Below are 17309 nucleotides of genomic sequence, written 5' to 3'. Positions count from 1 at the left end.
ACTATTTCAACTTAAAAAGTAATATTTTAGCCATTAGATTACTTGTTCAAAAAAAATATTCAATCAATGAATTTTATGTCGTCAATGTTACCAAATATGGAAGCACGAATATTAGTATTTTTTTTCTTTACAAACTTGGCTAAGAATTATGCATAATGGTTTCTCTTTGAGAGTGTGGCAAAGAGTAATGTTGCTTTGAGAAATCAGCTCTTTCATGTCTTGTATCAACATGACATAGACATGAAATTTGATATTTGGACCCTTTATAAGGTTGACACGGTGGAGAGAATGAGAATCAACTCATCAATAACCATATTTTTCGCTAAAATGAGACTCTGGTAGACAGGTGACAACAAATAACTCTGTGAGTAATATGTTCGAGGACCTCGGAATGAAACCTGAGAAACTTGATAAATAGTAGCTTGAGTTATTTCGATTTCTTTCTTTATAATTATTTGTCATCTATAACAATATATAAAAAGGATAAGTGAGTTTGGGATGGACTTTTCAATATACCTATTTTACCCTTGACTTAGTTTCACAACTTCTATTAACTAATCAATTTAAAAAAAATAATAATAATTCAAATCATAAGAATGTGATTAAGTGGCAAATGGGTTGCCTATACATGAATGATTACCAACTTAATACTACATCTATACTATATAAAAAGATAATACAAATATTTTTGGTGTCGATTTTTCATAATACCAACAATATTCTTATTTTTTTAGGATTAAAAATATTTTATTAACAAATTCATCATAACATGCCCGCCAGTTAAAAAATACTCAGAAATAAGAGTTGAGAGAAAAGTAAAAATAGAAGGGTAAAGTAGTAAACTACTAAACCAACCAATCAAAACAAAGTTAGAATTGTTGAAACCCTAGTTGGATGTCGCAGGCCTGTCTGTCAGTACCCTTTGAAAATACTTATATTGAGAACACAAAATACATCATCCAATCCTAAACGCCAACCGCCATCTTCCTCAAAATAGGTATAACTTTTGTTTTTCCAAATCTCACACATCATGTGGTACTATTATTCTCTTCCATCTATGGAATCAGATCTTGCTCAGACAGGTTTTAAGTTTAAGGTTGTTTTTGGTACCTAGGATTACGATGTTTAACTACTAGATCTTAAATCACCAACCAACCAATATCTTCACTTATTACTAACTTCAAAAACACACTCTTTTTTATCTATGTATACACACACACCATTCAACCTTCTTCTCTCATCAACCCCTTCTTCTTTGATTTAAGATTTTCTCATAATTTTTGTTTAGTTTTTTTCCTTTCTAATTACCCTTTGAAGTTTTATGCGATTATTTTCTATCTTTACATGCTTTAGCTTTTAAATTTCTTTGGTAGATTTGAATTAATTATAGAGCTACTAGGGTTAGGGTTCTTGAGTTCTTCTTCTACCTTATCTTTTTCTCTTCAATATTTCCTCTTTTTTTTGTTGATCTTCCTTGATCTTGTATATGTAGCATGGATGGTGTGATTGAACATGAAAATCACAAAGAGATCTGATGAAATGAAACCAGTTGTTATTTGCCGGCGCAACATTATCAAGATTCACATGTTTTTTAGGGGTTTAATTTGTTTAGACCTTTGATATATTTGAGAATCCTGATGATGCTGCATCTGCAATTAATGACTAATAATACCACCAAGATCTTGATATAAGGATTTCCTATACACAGTGATACTATGCTGGCAGCTTGGAGAAAGAAGAAAAGAAAAAAAAAAAAAAAAGGTTAAATCAATTATGTTAAACTTAATTTGTTTTCATAAATATGAATGTTTGGATTTAGGTGAATTCGACAAAATACAACGTGATTTTGGTAACAAAAAAAAATCTACCCTTTAGATCACAACAAAATCATAGTGTTATCATTTTGTCAAATTCACTATAAATCCAAACATTCCACTATATATGGAGAGTGGAATTTGCAAGTTGCAACCTTTTAAACCGTGGTTGCGGTAATGATCATGATTTTTTCATGATCATTCATATTGTGGAGAGTTTATTTGCTTTTATTTTAAAAAAACTCTTTTGTGATAATTTGCATATACATATACATTTGCGATCTGATTGTGTGGTTGCCAGAGAAAACTCGGCAAATAAAACATGAGTAGAGTTTTGACGGAGAGATAAATCTTCTAGAACTGCAACAACCACTTGGAGAGATGAATAATATCTGGAGATTAATAATCTATCTGGAAATGAACTGTAATTCCTGACCTTATGGCATTTGTATGTACTGCAGGACACACACCCTAGTGTGAATCTAATCAGGTATGAGTATGATTGTACCATGGTGGAACTTTTTTGTACTATAATAAATCATTGAAAATGATATGCTTTTTTTTTTTTGGTACAAAAAATGATATCCTTTTACTTCTTGGATATATGAGTTGGACTCACATTATTATTTCTTCTTTATGTTTGTATATTTAGATGGTCATTTGATTCTTGAGTACTGAAGAAAATCTCTATCAGATCATTTTGGACATGACCCTTTTTTAACTTTTTTAACTTTTACATGATGTATGTATTCTGTCATGGTTATGTCACTCACATTGATCATACTGATACTTCTGTGCTGGAAAATATAATATCAACTACTCTTAATTAATCCTTATTCCTTAGAACACATGAAATTGTCTATTAATTAATTTAATGGTGTATGAAGAATATCACTGTTTTATTTTGTGTTATAAACTGAGTAACCCAACTCTCTCTCTCATATGACCACATGGACAGCTTTTTCTCAAGAATTTTATCTGTTGATGCACTTTCAATTTTTTTCTTATACATTCATTTTTTTTAAACGGTAAATTATAGTGTTAAAAAAGAAGGAAAATTACAAAACTATACATACATGCTAGGCCACAATTATTCAGCATTTTGGCATCATACCATGGACATACAATGGACATGCCCTATTTACATATGACCACCACTTAACAGGGACATGTGGATCGTCTGACACTGTTACTCTGTCATCAGATAACACCTGTCACAATCACAGGAAAGCGGAAGAATATTTTAGGTCTTTTCTGACCTAATTCCTTCCTTATATAAAGTTTGCAAAAGGCTACATCATCTATGCAATATGTAACCCTAAATACCTCCTACTTACAACGTTTATGACTTGATCGTCGGAGGATATATAGGTACTCTCCCTCGTTCACGACAGGGTCCAACCACCAACTATAACCAGCTAATCACCAGCACGCCAAAGTCCTTACTCCTGACACAACAAATTCCACCGCGGTATTATAGTATCATTTGTACTTTTTTTACTATATCAACTAATTAGCCATTTAAAAAAATGTATTCTTAATAGTCTTTTTTTTTCCTTTTCTATTTTTTTTACAAAGCTAAGATAAAAAGGAAAAAAAAAACAAAAAGCAAAAGAAAACACTAAATCCTAAGGAACCAGGCTCTGATACCAATTGTAACCGGTAAATAGATTCTAGGGACGAACTGAAAAATCTAATTCTCAAGAGTAGGGATTCTAAGGATTTAGAATAGAATCCGGTACACAAAAGAGAGATTATGCAAAGCATAATATTGAATGAGAGAGTTTTTATAGAGAAGATAATTTGTTGAATATTGATTGATTTTTTCAAAAGAGGGACACAAGGCCTTTAAATACAATGGTCAAGCAGGCTAAAAGAGTAAAATAACATAAAATAAACTATTAAAATATACTAAAATCTTGTCACTAGAAGTTCCGGTAGAGTCTGCAAAAAGAAGATCCTTGATACCCGAAGGTGAGTTAATGTGGATAAGTAGCTCATCATTAGAAGAAGCGTCTAATTTAGCCAAATAATCTGCAGAATTGTTGTCTTCCCGAAGGGTATGAGAAAAATTGAACAAATTTTGGTTGATTAAATCTTTTATATCTTGAATCAACAATACATACTTATCGAACTTAAGAGTTAGCTGATAAAGGATTTTAATAGTTAATGATCTTAACTGTTGATCAGAACAGGTAGAAGGCCAGCTGGAAGTCCGTTGAGCAGGTGGTAGGCGGCAATCCGAGCAGATGATCCACGGAGGGGGGGGGTTGTACCTGCAGGTGCTCCGATGCCAAAGTCAGACAAGGAATAGAGAGCAAAAGAGATACTAGAGAGAAGTTAGAGAGAGAGAGAGAGTAATTGTGATAATGAATAGTGTTCTACCGGCCTTGGCTAGTCCAGCCCACTATGAGGACCTTTGGCCCAGAGCTGGGGGCTATAAATACTCTCCCTCATGGGAGAGCAAGGTAGAACACTATTCATTATCACAATTACTCTCTCTCTCTAACTTCTCTCTAGTATCTCTTTTGCTCTATATTCCTTGTCTGACTTTGGCATCGGAGCACCTGCAGGTACAACCCCCCCCTCCGTGGATCATCTGCTCGGATTGCTGCCTACCACCTGCTCAACGGACTTACAGCTGGCCTTCTACCTGTTCTGATCAACAGTTAAGATCAGTTAACAAAGAGAAGAGAATCTGAAATGAAAAAACAATTGATAGGAGTGCAATTTCTTTTGGGTACACAGGTGTGTAAATTAGTGTACGGATAACATTATTTGAATGCAAAAAATGTACGGGTAACATTATTGGAATGCTAAAGTTTTCCTTTATATTTTTGGCTTCTGTACATCATATTGTTTTTCTATTGAAGCACCATTCAATAATTTCGGTTTTACGAAGATCGTACACAAGAACTTATTTGAAAGGAACAATTAACACATATGTTAGTGTTTTTTAATATTATAATTGTAATTTGATTTAAAAACCTAGGTTGGTTATAATTTTTTATGTTCACATCGCACTTATTCATAAAAAGTCATGATAAGCTCGTGTTTATGCTCTTGTTGATCAAAGTGAATATCCATTTTTCCTAGATTCTAACATGTGATTAATCTCAAGGTTGTCGATCGTTTGTAAGGTTTAAATTTCATAATACCCTTGTGGTTGCATCACTCATTCTCTTGTCATTCTTAGGTGCACATAAGACCATTTACAATGGTGTTGAGCAGTGTTTTAAAAATCGGATCGAACATCGAACCGATGAAGGTATTGGTTTATTGGTTCATTAGTCGAACCACTTAGTCACTGGTCGAACCGCATGATAAACCGGATTAAACCGGATTAAATTGGTGGAATGAACCGGTCTCTATATAGTTATTGAACTGGTCGCTATATAGTTAAAAAAAAATCATTGTTATTTTTTTTTCTTAGATCTTTCATTGTTACTTAGGCCCCGTTTGACCTTACTTATTTTCTACTTTTCTACTTCTTTACTTTATTTCGCTAATTCTTTTAAAGAGAAATATGGCCAAATACAATTTTATACTTCTCTATTTCTTTTAAGGAGAAGTAGAAAAGTAGAAAATAAGTAGGCCAAACGAAGAGTATTATTATTAGAAAGACACACTTTTGTAGATAATAAATAAAATAAAACCAGTGACCTAATATTAAATGAAGTTTTGTGGTGAGAGGTTTAGATATACTCTGTATGAATGAAGTCTTGAGTTCGATCATTAACTTCATTGTAAACAAAAAGTGAGAGTTGAAAAATTAAATCAACACAAGACAAACAATAAACAAAATATGAAGTTTATCTAAAAAATATAAAAATCAAAAAATCAAAAGTAATTGTGTAATTAGAAAAGATCAAAATTTATGTGGAAAGTTGTTTTCATACAATAAGTAGAAGACTATATGTAGTAATATATATAATAAAATATAAACTTAATAACAAGTAACATTTGTAGCATAGTGGCAACCACTTTTTCAATATTTTAACACATTAAATGAAAACACATGTTGTGCCAAAAAAATGGAATAACTTGATTTTTTTTTTAAAAAAACGCGTTCCAAAACAAAAAACATAAAAAAAAAACGAATTTAAAAAAAAATCCAAACGTGAGTTGAACCGGCCGGTTTGAATAAACCGCCGATTCACCAGTTTTCTGCGGTTTATTCCGGTTCATACCGGTTCACTGCGGTTCAATAACTTGGACAATCTGATTGTCGAACCAGACCGGTTAACCTCCGGTCCGACCGGCCGGGCCTGTCCGGTTTTTAAAACACTAGTGTTGAGTTTGGGTGTTGAATGATTAGAGAGGTACGTTGAAAATATGTGTTGAATGATGTGGAGGAGAGATGTGTTGAAAAAATTTAACATAGTTGAATGTTGAAAGGAGGGACATGTGGCGCGTTTTGATTGGCTGTATGAATTTTTATCACATTAATACTTTGTACTCAATTATTTTATTGCAAATTAATTTTTTATTTTTTTTACCAAAATTCATGATTTTTTTTTTGTCTATAAATAGAGACTTTGTTCATTTGATTTGGACACAGAAAAAAAAAAAAAGTTTTTCACTATCTTAATCTTATTACTTATCCTTCTATTAGTGTTTATTTTGAAGTTTTAGTTTTTTTTAGTGAAATGGATCCCAATAATAATTTCAATAACCAAAATTCTTCTAATTATCCCAATAATTATTTAAATAAATTTTGTTTTTATTACAAAAGCTAAAAAATAAATTGTTAAGTGTTTATTATTTTAATTTAATTTTAATCGATAATTGTAATTTTATGTAATCATAAAAACAAAAATTTAAATTTAAATAAAAATATAAAATAAAACTGCTGGGGTAGAGTGTTGAATGAAAAACCATTGGAGAGAATAAATTTTGAATGAGTATTGAATTATTAGGTGGAAGAAAGAGGAAATGATGTGGAGTGTTGAGAATTGAAAAAGTTGGTGTTAAATGTTGAAACCATTGTAAATGGTCTAAGTGGAGAACTACAAATATTCGAACAAACTCACACTTCAAAATGTTAAATGTAGAATTTAAAAAACCTCGGGTAATTTGTGAGGGTAAATGATGTCATTTTAAATTTATTAGCAATTGATATCATTTTTATAGATTTACTGCTTAAGATAGAGAATAAAAAGTGTAAAATAATAAAAAATATACACTAGTAAAGAAATAATTTATGCTTTGCTGTTACAGTAAATCTATAACAATATATAAAGGGGATAAGGGAGTTTGGGCTGGATTTTTTTTGGTCCATTTTGCCCTTAACTTTCTTTATGGTTTTTTAATTATTCCATAATTGCTCTTAACTTCCTCTTTTTTTTTTTATGGTTTTTTCATCTATATCTATTCTATACTATATCTATAACAATATATAAAGGGGATAAGGGAGTTTGGGCTGGATTTTTTTGGTCCATTTTGCCCTTAACTTCCTTTATGGTTTTTAAATTATTCCATAATTGCCCTTAACTTCCTCTCTTTTTTTTTATGGTTTTTTCATCTATATCTATTCTATACTATCTATATCTATACATAATATAAAGGGGATGTCTCAATTTGGTGTGGATTTTTATTATTTCCAATTTTACCCTTCATTTACAATTAACTGATTTTAATTAATTAATCTATACATAATATAAAGGGGATGTCTCAATTTGGTGTGAATTTTTATTATTTCCAATTTTACCCTTCATTTACAATTAACTGATTTTAATTAATTAAAAATAAAAATTGAAACTGCATTATATTGTTACGTGTGTCACCCTCAACTTCACTCCGTTTCTAAAAAAAATTACCAAAACCATTGCATACCAATGATATGCATAATGTTAGCGGTGGAATTTAACCGCATCAAATGTATCTGAGAACAAATACTCCATGCGACCATCTATATTTCTTATCATTTCCTTTTTCTCTAATGTTTTCTACTGCACTGATTCTATTTTTTTTATTTTCTTTTTTGCAGTTTCATTTTTTATTTTTCATTCTTCCACAATAATTGATGGTAGTTTTCTTTCGATCCATTTTTTGTTATGGTTATGGTTTTATTAGGGAGGAAAGAGGAAAACAATAGGCAAAAACATATACCGAATTATATAATTAACCATTACTAATCACAAAAAGAATTAACAAGGAGTGGGGATAAGCCATTCACCAATATTTGAATTCATTTATGAGAGATACATGAGTTTGGTGTGAACTTTTCTATTAACCAAGTTCTATTTTTCAGGTTGGGGTGGTTAAAGGATTAAGCATTAGAGTTTTAAGTTTGGATTTAGCTAATTGTTATAATTAACATATGTTTTACCAAAATAGTTTTTCACCGCAATGATCTTCAATTTTGTAATAAGCTTTTTATAAGTACTATCTGATTAATTTCATTTTCATATGCTCTTGCATGAAATTAACACAAAAGGGTATGTGCTATTTGCCATCAAAAGTAAGTCATAGAATTATAAAGATCATTTCTCTTCATTACTGAAAAATGTCTTAACACTCAATTTACAAAGCATGACTTATTGTATTTCGTATTACTGGTAGATGTGAAACCAAAAGAGTACCATCACAATTCTAAGCATAATGATAAAAAATGTGGAGAGACAGATATGAGATATTCTTCTAATGTATATATCTTAGTTAATAATATGCAAAATAGTCCGTCTGATGAAATGTCCACATTTTCCCTTAATATAAATATATGAAAAATTTAGAATAATCTTCAACATAAGTTTGCATAATAGAAAATATGGATCACACAGACAGGCGCGGAACGCGCCCTGTCTGGCCGCTAGTAATATATAAAAAGAATACATGAGTTTTTGGGTAGAATTTTCATAATACCAACATTACCCTTGCTTTTTTTTAGTAGCAACAAAAATCTTTTATTAACAAACTCACCATAACATAAGGCGTATCTTTTTTTTTGGTACATAAGTTAGACACAGGCAGGCGCGGAACGCGCCTGCCTGGCCCGCTAGTAATAATAATAATAATAATAATAATAATTGATGTCCTCGATGATAAGTGATATCCTCATAATCAAAAATTATGGGTTAGAAAACAACCCATTAATACAGCTCGATAAATTAATCTCTACAACTATACGCAAATAATATATGCTCGATTCAAATAAAAAATAAATCAATCCAATTGAAAAAATAGATGATGATCTATAAAAGGGACAAGAAATGATGTGGATGGTGGAGTGTATTGGCACTATCACTTGAGGTCAAAATGAATAGATTGGAACGAATTTAGATTTAGATGATAATGATGTGTAATATAAAATTTTTAGTGGACAATATAATACTCCTGGTTCTTAATATAAGAAAAAGAGTTCAATTTTTAGATACATTGAAAGATTGATGTATCTAGTCTATAATATGGTATAGATACATCAATCATTCAATGTATCTAAAAAATGAACTTTTTTTCTTATATTAAGGACCGGAGGGAGTATTAACAAACCAAAATTTTAGTCTTAATAAGCAGATTAAATTCTTCAATGTAAGAAATAACTCACTTTTTAATTCATTAAATAGCTTACTTATCCAGTCTATAATATAAGTCAAATACATCAATTATTCAATAAAAATAAAAAGTTAATTGTTTCTCATAAAAAGGATCCAATCAATTTATAAAAACATATTAAAATAAAATTAAATAAAAGATTACTAATTTAATTAAAAGTTAAAAAGTTTCAAAAAGAAACCAGTTTTCTTTATCATAGAGTTCCTTTTAAAAAACTACAGTATTATTTATTTGGCCTAAATAAATTTATATTAATAATGTACCAAAAACATTTATATTAATAACATTCATTAAACATTGAGTCAAAAAAAAAAACATTCATTAAACATTTTGACCAAAAACAAAACCATTTATTAAACATTTATGGTAGTCAACATTAATTATTATTTTGGTCAAAACACATTAAATAAATGTAAATTAATGGCAGAGGCAGTCAACTAACGGTCAACGTTGAAGATCCATCGACCCCATGAGACTCATGACGGAGCTCTTGTGAGCCACAATGGTGTATTACAAATCTTCGGAGGTCAGTGATGTTATTTTGACACATTGTTTTGACACAATACAAACACAAGGGTAAATCTATATTATTGTTTATATAACATACTCTGTGGCTTCAAAATTGGTGGATGAATATATTTTTTCATGAATATTTACATTGATGCTTCTAATGCCGGTGTGTATGGTACTATGGTGCGAATATTACACGCCCACAAGGAAGTGAATTTGCCACAATTACAGTAGAGTGTTGTAACGAATGTGGACCGTCCGATCTATGTTGAATGGTTGAGATTGTTTTCCTTATAAAATTTTATTCAAAATCTGAATCGTTCAATCTTAAATTAACGGCCGAAAATTATATTAACAACTGCGTGCTTATTTCACGACAATGAATCTAGATTCCACGCACAATAGTTCAAATATAATACAACAAAAAATAAATATACATAAGTAATAAATTTCACCAACGTTTCCCACCAGCCTTTTATATTATCAATCAAAAAGAAAATTACAACACAAAATATGAACTATGAACACCAATTTCATACATGGATTACATGAGAGCAACTAAATGATGAGTTAAATTTTGTAAAGTTCTCAAAGCTACAAATTTAAAAATAAAAAGAAAAACATATTTCACAAGTATATGCGTTAGAACAAATTAGAAGAACTAATTAACGCTTTCCCTTGTAGGCACAACTCTAAAAATCAGCTCCAAATCAGGGTGTTTGAAGTAACCATTCTTAGGTGGAGCCCTCTTAGTTGAATTAACCCGCGGCTTCTTTTTCAGTGCCGGAGGACATGCCATCACCGGTATCCGACAACCGCTGTGTTTTGGTGTCCGGCAACCTTCTTCAATGTCCAATCTCATAACCATTTTTGAGAGTGTATTTTCTCTTCTGTGTCTTAAAAAAATGTGATGATAATTGGGTTTTATAGTTACAATTACACGGTTGGTGGGAACTTTTTAATTTACTTGCTGAGGAAGTTTTTTTTTTATTTTTTCTCTTTTGGAAAAAACAAAACGCGTAAGCTTGTGTTGGAATCTAAGCTAAGGAGAATCCACGTGGCAAAAAGACAGTGTGTTTTGAAATTTTGTGGAGTGTGGGACCCAAAGGGTAAAAGACATTGGATTCTATCTGATCTGATTCTAGTTTTTTCCAAATTGAAAGTGTACTAGGAAAGTCTTTGTGTTGTGTTTCAAATTTAGGCCATATGTTTGGTTTTGGCGGGAGTAATTTATATTAATGGCCTTGGGCCCATGGTTGTGTAAAATTGACTCGTGTTGAAATTTGGGTGGTGGAAGTGGAAGGACGATGTACTGGTGTGGATAGTTTTCTTGTGTTTTTTTTTTTTTACAAGAGTTTTCTTGTGTTTTAAAAAGAGATTAGTTTAATTTTTTAATTTCCATTGCGTCTCTTTATCTTTCTTGTTTTATCTTGTGAGGGTGTAAAATTTAGGCTAATTTTTTTGGGTTTTATGTGTAACTATACTCTGTATTTAGTCGACTGACTGACTATTAATCAATGTTGACTTTTCATATTGAAATGTTATCTCTTTCGATCAAAATGAAAAAGACAATGAATTGTTTCAACAAAAAAAAATGATGATTTATTGTAAAATGATAGTTGCTCCTTGTTAAACTAGATTGTTCACACTAAAAAACAAACTATCAAAAAAAAAAAAAATTTAAGTTTACACTACCATAAGATCTCTCTCGATGCAGCCTGTGATCTTGTTCAGACAACTCGTTCTTTTGCTAGTCCCCTGATCTTTGATCATTATCCGCCTTGTATTAAAACTATTATTATGAATGAAATTCACTAAGTTTGTTTTTGTGAAGAAAAAAAAAATCTCTTGATAAGATTTATACTACCAAAAAATATCTTCTCATAAATGAGAGGATATGAAAGATTCTTGATAAAATTTGGGGAGAAGATCATATCATCTTATAAAATTATGTTGTTTTCCTTATGTTTTTGTAATGGATTGGTATCACCGCGGAAATAACCTTAGCTGTGGATGTTCCACCGTCATTTAATAATAGAATTAGAGAAGGAAAAAAAAATATTTGATCTAAATTTGAGTTAAATACATTTTAACTTTTGTTTATATTTAAATATAGAATAGTATTTTAAAATTTGAGTAGGTTTTATGGAATAATAATCATTATTAATATCGGACTTTTAAGAAAAGTGATTTTCTACGTCAAAAAATAGGAGGGATTTTCATTATGGTAAAGAGACATATTATAGCTTACTTTTTAAATAAATAAATCTAAAATATAATCTCTAAATTGTTAAATATTAAAAACACTTTTCCATAAGAATTTTATTTATATACACCGTCAATGTTAAGTTGTTTTACACATGCATTCAATAATATATTGATACATCATGTAATGTGTTTTAAAACACATGATATGTCACATTTATTAAATGATGTGACAACATATTATTAAATGAATGTATAAAATAATTTTACACTGACAGTGCACAATAATTAAACTCTTTTCATAATTCATAACAAAATTATCAAAATTTGAAGTTAAATAGATAAAGGAAAATCATTTTATAAGATGATCATCCTCTCATTTAAAATGATCATCCCCATTCTAAATGATCTAACTTTTTTTTAACATGTGTTCTAAGGATACTTGTTAGTGTACTATAAATAGCAATTTTATATTAAAAATTGTGAATTTCTTTCATTTTAAAGTCAACAATTATTTTTTTTAGGTATAATTATTATTTGAAGAATTCTCTACCCCTACATATTGAGTTATGATCATTTCTTAACATATGTAATATCTATCTCTACCTCTGAATGTGACAGAATGAGTTCGTTGCTTTGTGTGGTTGTTATTATATGACAGGTTACTTAAGAACCGTCGTAAGAGTAGAATGGGTCTTGGACATGCTATGTGTAATCATTGCGGGAATATAGAGGAAACTAGCTTACATGCCTTACGAGATTGTTCCTTAGTGATTCAGTTTTTGGCTACAATTAGTTGTTCCTTTGGAGGAGCGAAACACTTTCTTTATGGAGGACCTTTAACATTGGATTTATTCGAATATGAGTAAAGGTAGAAGAGGAAGAAAGGGTAGTGCTTGTAGTGCTTTAGTGGCAGCTCTGGGGAGTGGCTGAAGGGTTGAGCTATGCTAGAAGTCTGGGTTTTACGGCCTTAGAGCTTAGCGTTGACTCTGTTGTAGTGGTTCAGGTGCTTAAGACCGGTAGATTTAGTAGCCCAGTTGGACTACCATTGGTGAATCACATTCGGCGAATATTAGAATTTGACTGGGAGGTCAAAATAGTGCATGCTTACATAGAATCAAACAAGTGTGCAGACGCGTTAGCAAGTATTGGTTGTCAACTGGACCGTGAAACCATTTTTTATTATTCGTGTCCCTCTCAAATTACGGAGTTATTATTAGCTGATGAATTGGGGATAACCACCCCTCGAATGATTTCCTCGATTCCGGAGAGGGAGCCTGAGAAACGGCTACCACATCCAAGGCACTACAACGTTGAGCAACAGATGAACATCGACAAAATACAACGGGGGCACATTCCATCAACATACCACCGGCCATCTTGTCGACGTCCCGTCATATTGACAACATTGTATCAATTGCAAAAAGATGACGACTTGACTGCTCATTTGAAATCAAATAATTGTGACAACTATTGTTGTTTTTCAATGAAAAAAGGTGCGATAGTTCATGATGGATGATGGTGCATTTCATCGACCTACCACCAACCATCTCGCCGACGTCCCACCATTGATAGTGTTTTGTCAATTGCAAAAAGATGATGACATAACTAGTCATTTAAAGCTGATATTTGTAGCTTCACACTCAATGTGGGCTGTTGCCATGATTCCTTTGATCACCACACACACTGAAATAACCACAAAAAGTATAACTTGGAATATACTTCTCAATGTAATAATTCAGTGACAAGTGACCTGAGCTTGTTATTTTGGCTTTAACACATTCACTTTATGCTTTAAATGAACAAAATTAAGAGCAGCGCCACAAGAAGAAGGAAGAAGCAATGAATGAGGTGATACCTGAATAAGAAATCACGTTAAAATGCAAAAACGAGCTTGAATCGAGAAGCTTAAATGAGATAAGAAACGGTAAAAACAATGTTCCTAAAATTTATAAAGGCAAAAAGAAACAACAATTTCAAGTCATTGTTAACTTAAACTAGCTCAAAGAGCAAAAATTAACAACTTGTAAGTTGTTGACCAATCAGTTTCAAGCACAAATGCAGCAAAAATATAAGCAAGAACACTTGAATCGCAGAGACAAAGGACGATTCGGATTTGATATGCTTTGGAAATGGGACTATGAACTCTAGCTTGTAGAAAAACTATAAGAGAACCACAAATTCACAAGAAACATGCATCATTGTTATTTTCCATCTCATCAGATTTTGAATGAGCAAGAGCAATAAACAATAAAATGTTATTTTCCAACATAAATAAAATAAATAATCTCTTACAGCCCTTAACAAATAAGAAGGCATTGAAGAGTTAAAGTTCAAGAATAATGTTAGCATCAAAACTTGGATATATAAACTCGGGAATTTTCCAATTTCACATTACAGCTGTGTTGTCAATCCTGGATTGCAGAAAATTGTGGTCTATTCAAATTTGTCTACGCTACAGGTGCTATAGCCGCTACACTATAGCACTATAACGCTGTTATATCCACTATTTGACAGCACTGTATTACAGAATAAAAAACCATCGAACTTTGGTTGCAACTTACAGGATTTGTATTCTGCTCACGCCGAACATTCACCAGGACAAGCCTCATGAAACAACTTATATCTTTATTTCTGGCTTTAATCCTTGACATATCAAATAGATCTCTCTCGACGAAGGTCTTGTGGCTTTAGGTCTCAGCCACGACGACTTTGCAAACAATGGTTTACAAATCTGGCTGATTTCTGCAGCAACAATATTCAAATAAAATTCATCAAGTAAAATGCACACAAACAAATTAACCGACATAAGTTTGGTTTGAGAAACAAAATGAATCCACCTTTGGCATCTTCACTCTCCAATAGCTTGATAACAATATGACCTCCAACTCGCAACACTCCCCCATCATCTGAACCTGGCAGATCATTACATTGCTCCTCATCCTGATTATCACCATCAGAATTGCAGACAGAAGCAACCCTGCCAACAGCCAAATCTAATGCTCGCATCCCTAGCTCAAAAGACAAAGCAGCATCTTTAGTTGTGATTCCAGAAACCAAGGGACACATGTCTGAAAGTATTACAGAATATCCTTTTTGCTGCAGAAAGGAAAATCAAAGACACAATGTAATTATCTATTGAGCATTGGGATTTGAGCATTCTTAATGAAAGGAAGAGATAAAACTCGTTAACATTAAGTGAGAAGAAATAATGCATTTGCATTACTGTTTACATGCATATGTTCTACTTATAACATTTGACTATTCTAAAATGGGAATTGACTCTTAGACTAGATGATAAAGTAATCTTTGATGAATAAATCAACCATTTATGTTAAATATACATGAATAATATAACCAAAGATATTAAGGGGTATGTATTGTCGGTGTAAAGTTATTTTAAACTGAAAACCAATCATAACATGCCAAAACATCAAACAAATGCATAACTTATTTTTGGGGGTTTTATTTAAAAAATGTATAATATGAAGTGGCAAATTATAGAGTTATGATTAGATGTCAGTGTAAAAACTGTACACTCGCCAGTGCATATCCTTAATTTAATCTCATAAAAGTAATATATTGAAAAATCAACCTTTGACTTATTCATCAACAACTAAGAACTCACGATTACTACATTTACTCTCTAAAGTGAATTGCTCACTTTCAATAAGTCAAATTTGAGGATTTGGATCCTCTAAAATAAGTATATAGTAACGTGAAAAAATTATGAGTTAATAATATTCATGCTTAGTCATATAGTTATAGTTATTCAACACAATTATGCTTAGTTATGCATCAAAATATAAGACCAATCATTAGTTCATCAATAGTTGATCTTACTCATTTTACACTACAATAAAACGAGTCGCTCACTACAGAAGAGCTTGATTGATTGTCAGATATAATAATGTAATCTATGTAACACCGACACTTCAGGTTGAATGTGTGTTCAATGTTCGACATGTATCAATATCAGATGCCGACATAATACCAAGACAACACATGTTATTACATTTCAATTTCTTCCATTTTCACAAATTATTACCAGCGTCAATATGTCATTGTCATGTCTAACTAACTAACTAACTAACTAACTAATAGCATACAAACCAGATAACTAACTAACTAATAGCTAACAGAACCGGTTAACTAACTAACTAAATTCACTTGCGACCTTGGAGTGTGCTCCTCTCAAGGTCACGGGTTCAATCCTCCCTGGTATCAATTTCAGTGGACTAGTCCATACAAAACTTTAACTGAGGCCCGCAAGTGGACAGTGGACCCATCAGATTAATCCGTTCTTGGGCCGGATACCGAGTGTTAAAAAAAACACTAACTAACCAACTAACTAATAGCTAACAGAACCGGATAACTAACTAACTAACTAAGTGTGACAGTAATAGTAATGAATATAGAATTAACCTTTGGAGAAAGGTCTCTGAGTTGGCGTTTAGGAAGGGTCATAACATCAGCAGAAACAGTTTGAACCCTGGAATCACAGTGCATAGAAGGAACCTTAACTTTCTTGTGATCAATACCGATAACGGAACCACCGTTGTGGAATGGACCCAAACTCTGACAAGCAACTTGAAGCCATGAACCGGGAGCACATCCCAAGTCGAGAATGGAAGAACCGGGTTTGATTAATTTGTGTTGTTTTTGTATCTGAACCAATTTGAACGCCGACCGAGCCACGTAGCCGAGCCGTTGAGCTTCTTTGTAGAAGAAATCAGGCGCTCCTTTCCCGGCCATCTCTCCATTCACTTCTTTCTTTCCACCGCTCCTCCGCCGTGGGCTGTGTCTGCTGTGCTGGGGTTTAAGGTTTTAGAAATGGGAAAAGGAAAAATAAAAAATTGCTTATTCACCAATTTGGTTGGAGCCTTTATAAATAAATAAATTTTTAGTTTATTTATAAGTTTTTAATGACGAAAATTGTATCTTTACGAGACGCTTTTTATAAATTATTTTGACAAACTTATAATAAAATTAATCTATAAAAAATTATTTATGTATCAGTTTTTTTTTTAACAAGTACTTGTGTGTATAAGTTATTTTACATAAATATTTTACAAAAACTTAAAAATAAGTTAATTCAATTATAAAAATAAATAAAATAAGTAAATTCAAATGGATAATAGTATGGTTATGTGATACAATTATTTTTTTTTTTAAGGAAGCTAAAGAAAAAACAATTAAAGAAAAACTATTCATGGAGGAAGAAGG

The 17309-nt window shown here is 31.6% G+C and overlaps 1 protein-coding gene and 1 long non-coding RNA gene across 2 annotated transcripts; one reads left to right on the top strand and one right to left on the bottom strand.

Annotated features, from left to right (window-relative positions):
• Positions 1–851: 851 nt before the first annotated feature.
• LOC123923549 lies at positions 852–2374 on the top strand. Its single transcript, XR_006814420.1, has 2 exons — positions 852–1096; positions 1493–2374. It is a non-coding gene; the product is annotated as an uncharacterized LOC123923549 (long non-coding RNA).
• An 11890-nt stretch (positions 2375–14264) lies between these two features.
• LOC123921929 (ribosomal RNA large subunit methyltransferase E) lies at positions 14265–16945 on the bottom strand. The gene is made up of 3 exons (XM_045974662.1): positions 16509–16945; positions 14924–15182; positions 14265–14828 (listed from the first exon to the last, which is right to left on the bottom strand). The coding sequence occupies exons 1-3, from the start codon at positions 16836–16838 to the stop codon at positions 14704–14706; spliced, it is 714 nt and encodes a 237-aa protein (XP_045830618.1). The 5' UTR covers positions 16839–16945; the 3' UTR covers positions 14265–14703.
• Positions 16946–17309: the final 364 nt, after the last annotated feature.

The sequence above is a fragment of the Trifolium pratense genome, linkage group LG4 (assembly GCF_020283565.1).
Source record: "Trifolium pratense cultivar HEN17-A07 linkage group LG4, ARS_RC_1.1, whole genome shotgun sequence".
In the NCBI taxonomy this organism is placed as follows: Eukaryota; Viridiplantae; Streptophyta; class Magnoliopsida; order Fabales; family Fabaceae; genus Trifolium; species Trifolium pratense.
The sequence above is the reverse complement of the archived record's forward strand: the minus strand, read 5'-3'. Positions and strand labels throughout refer to the sequence as shown.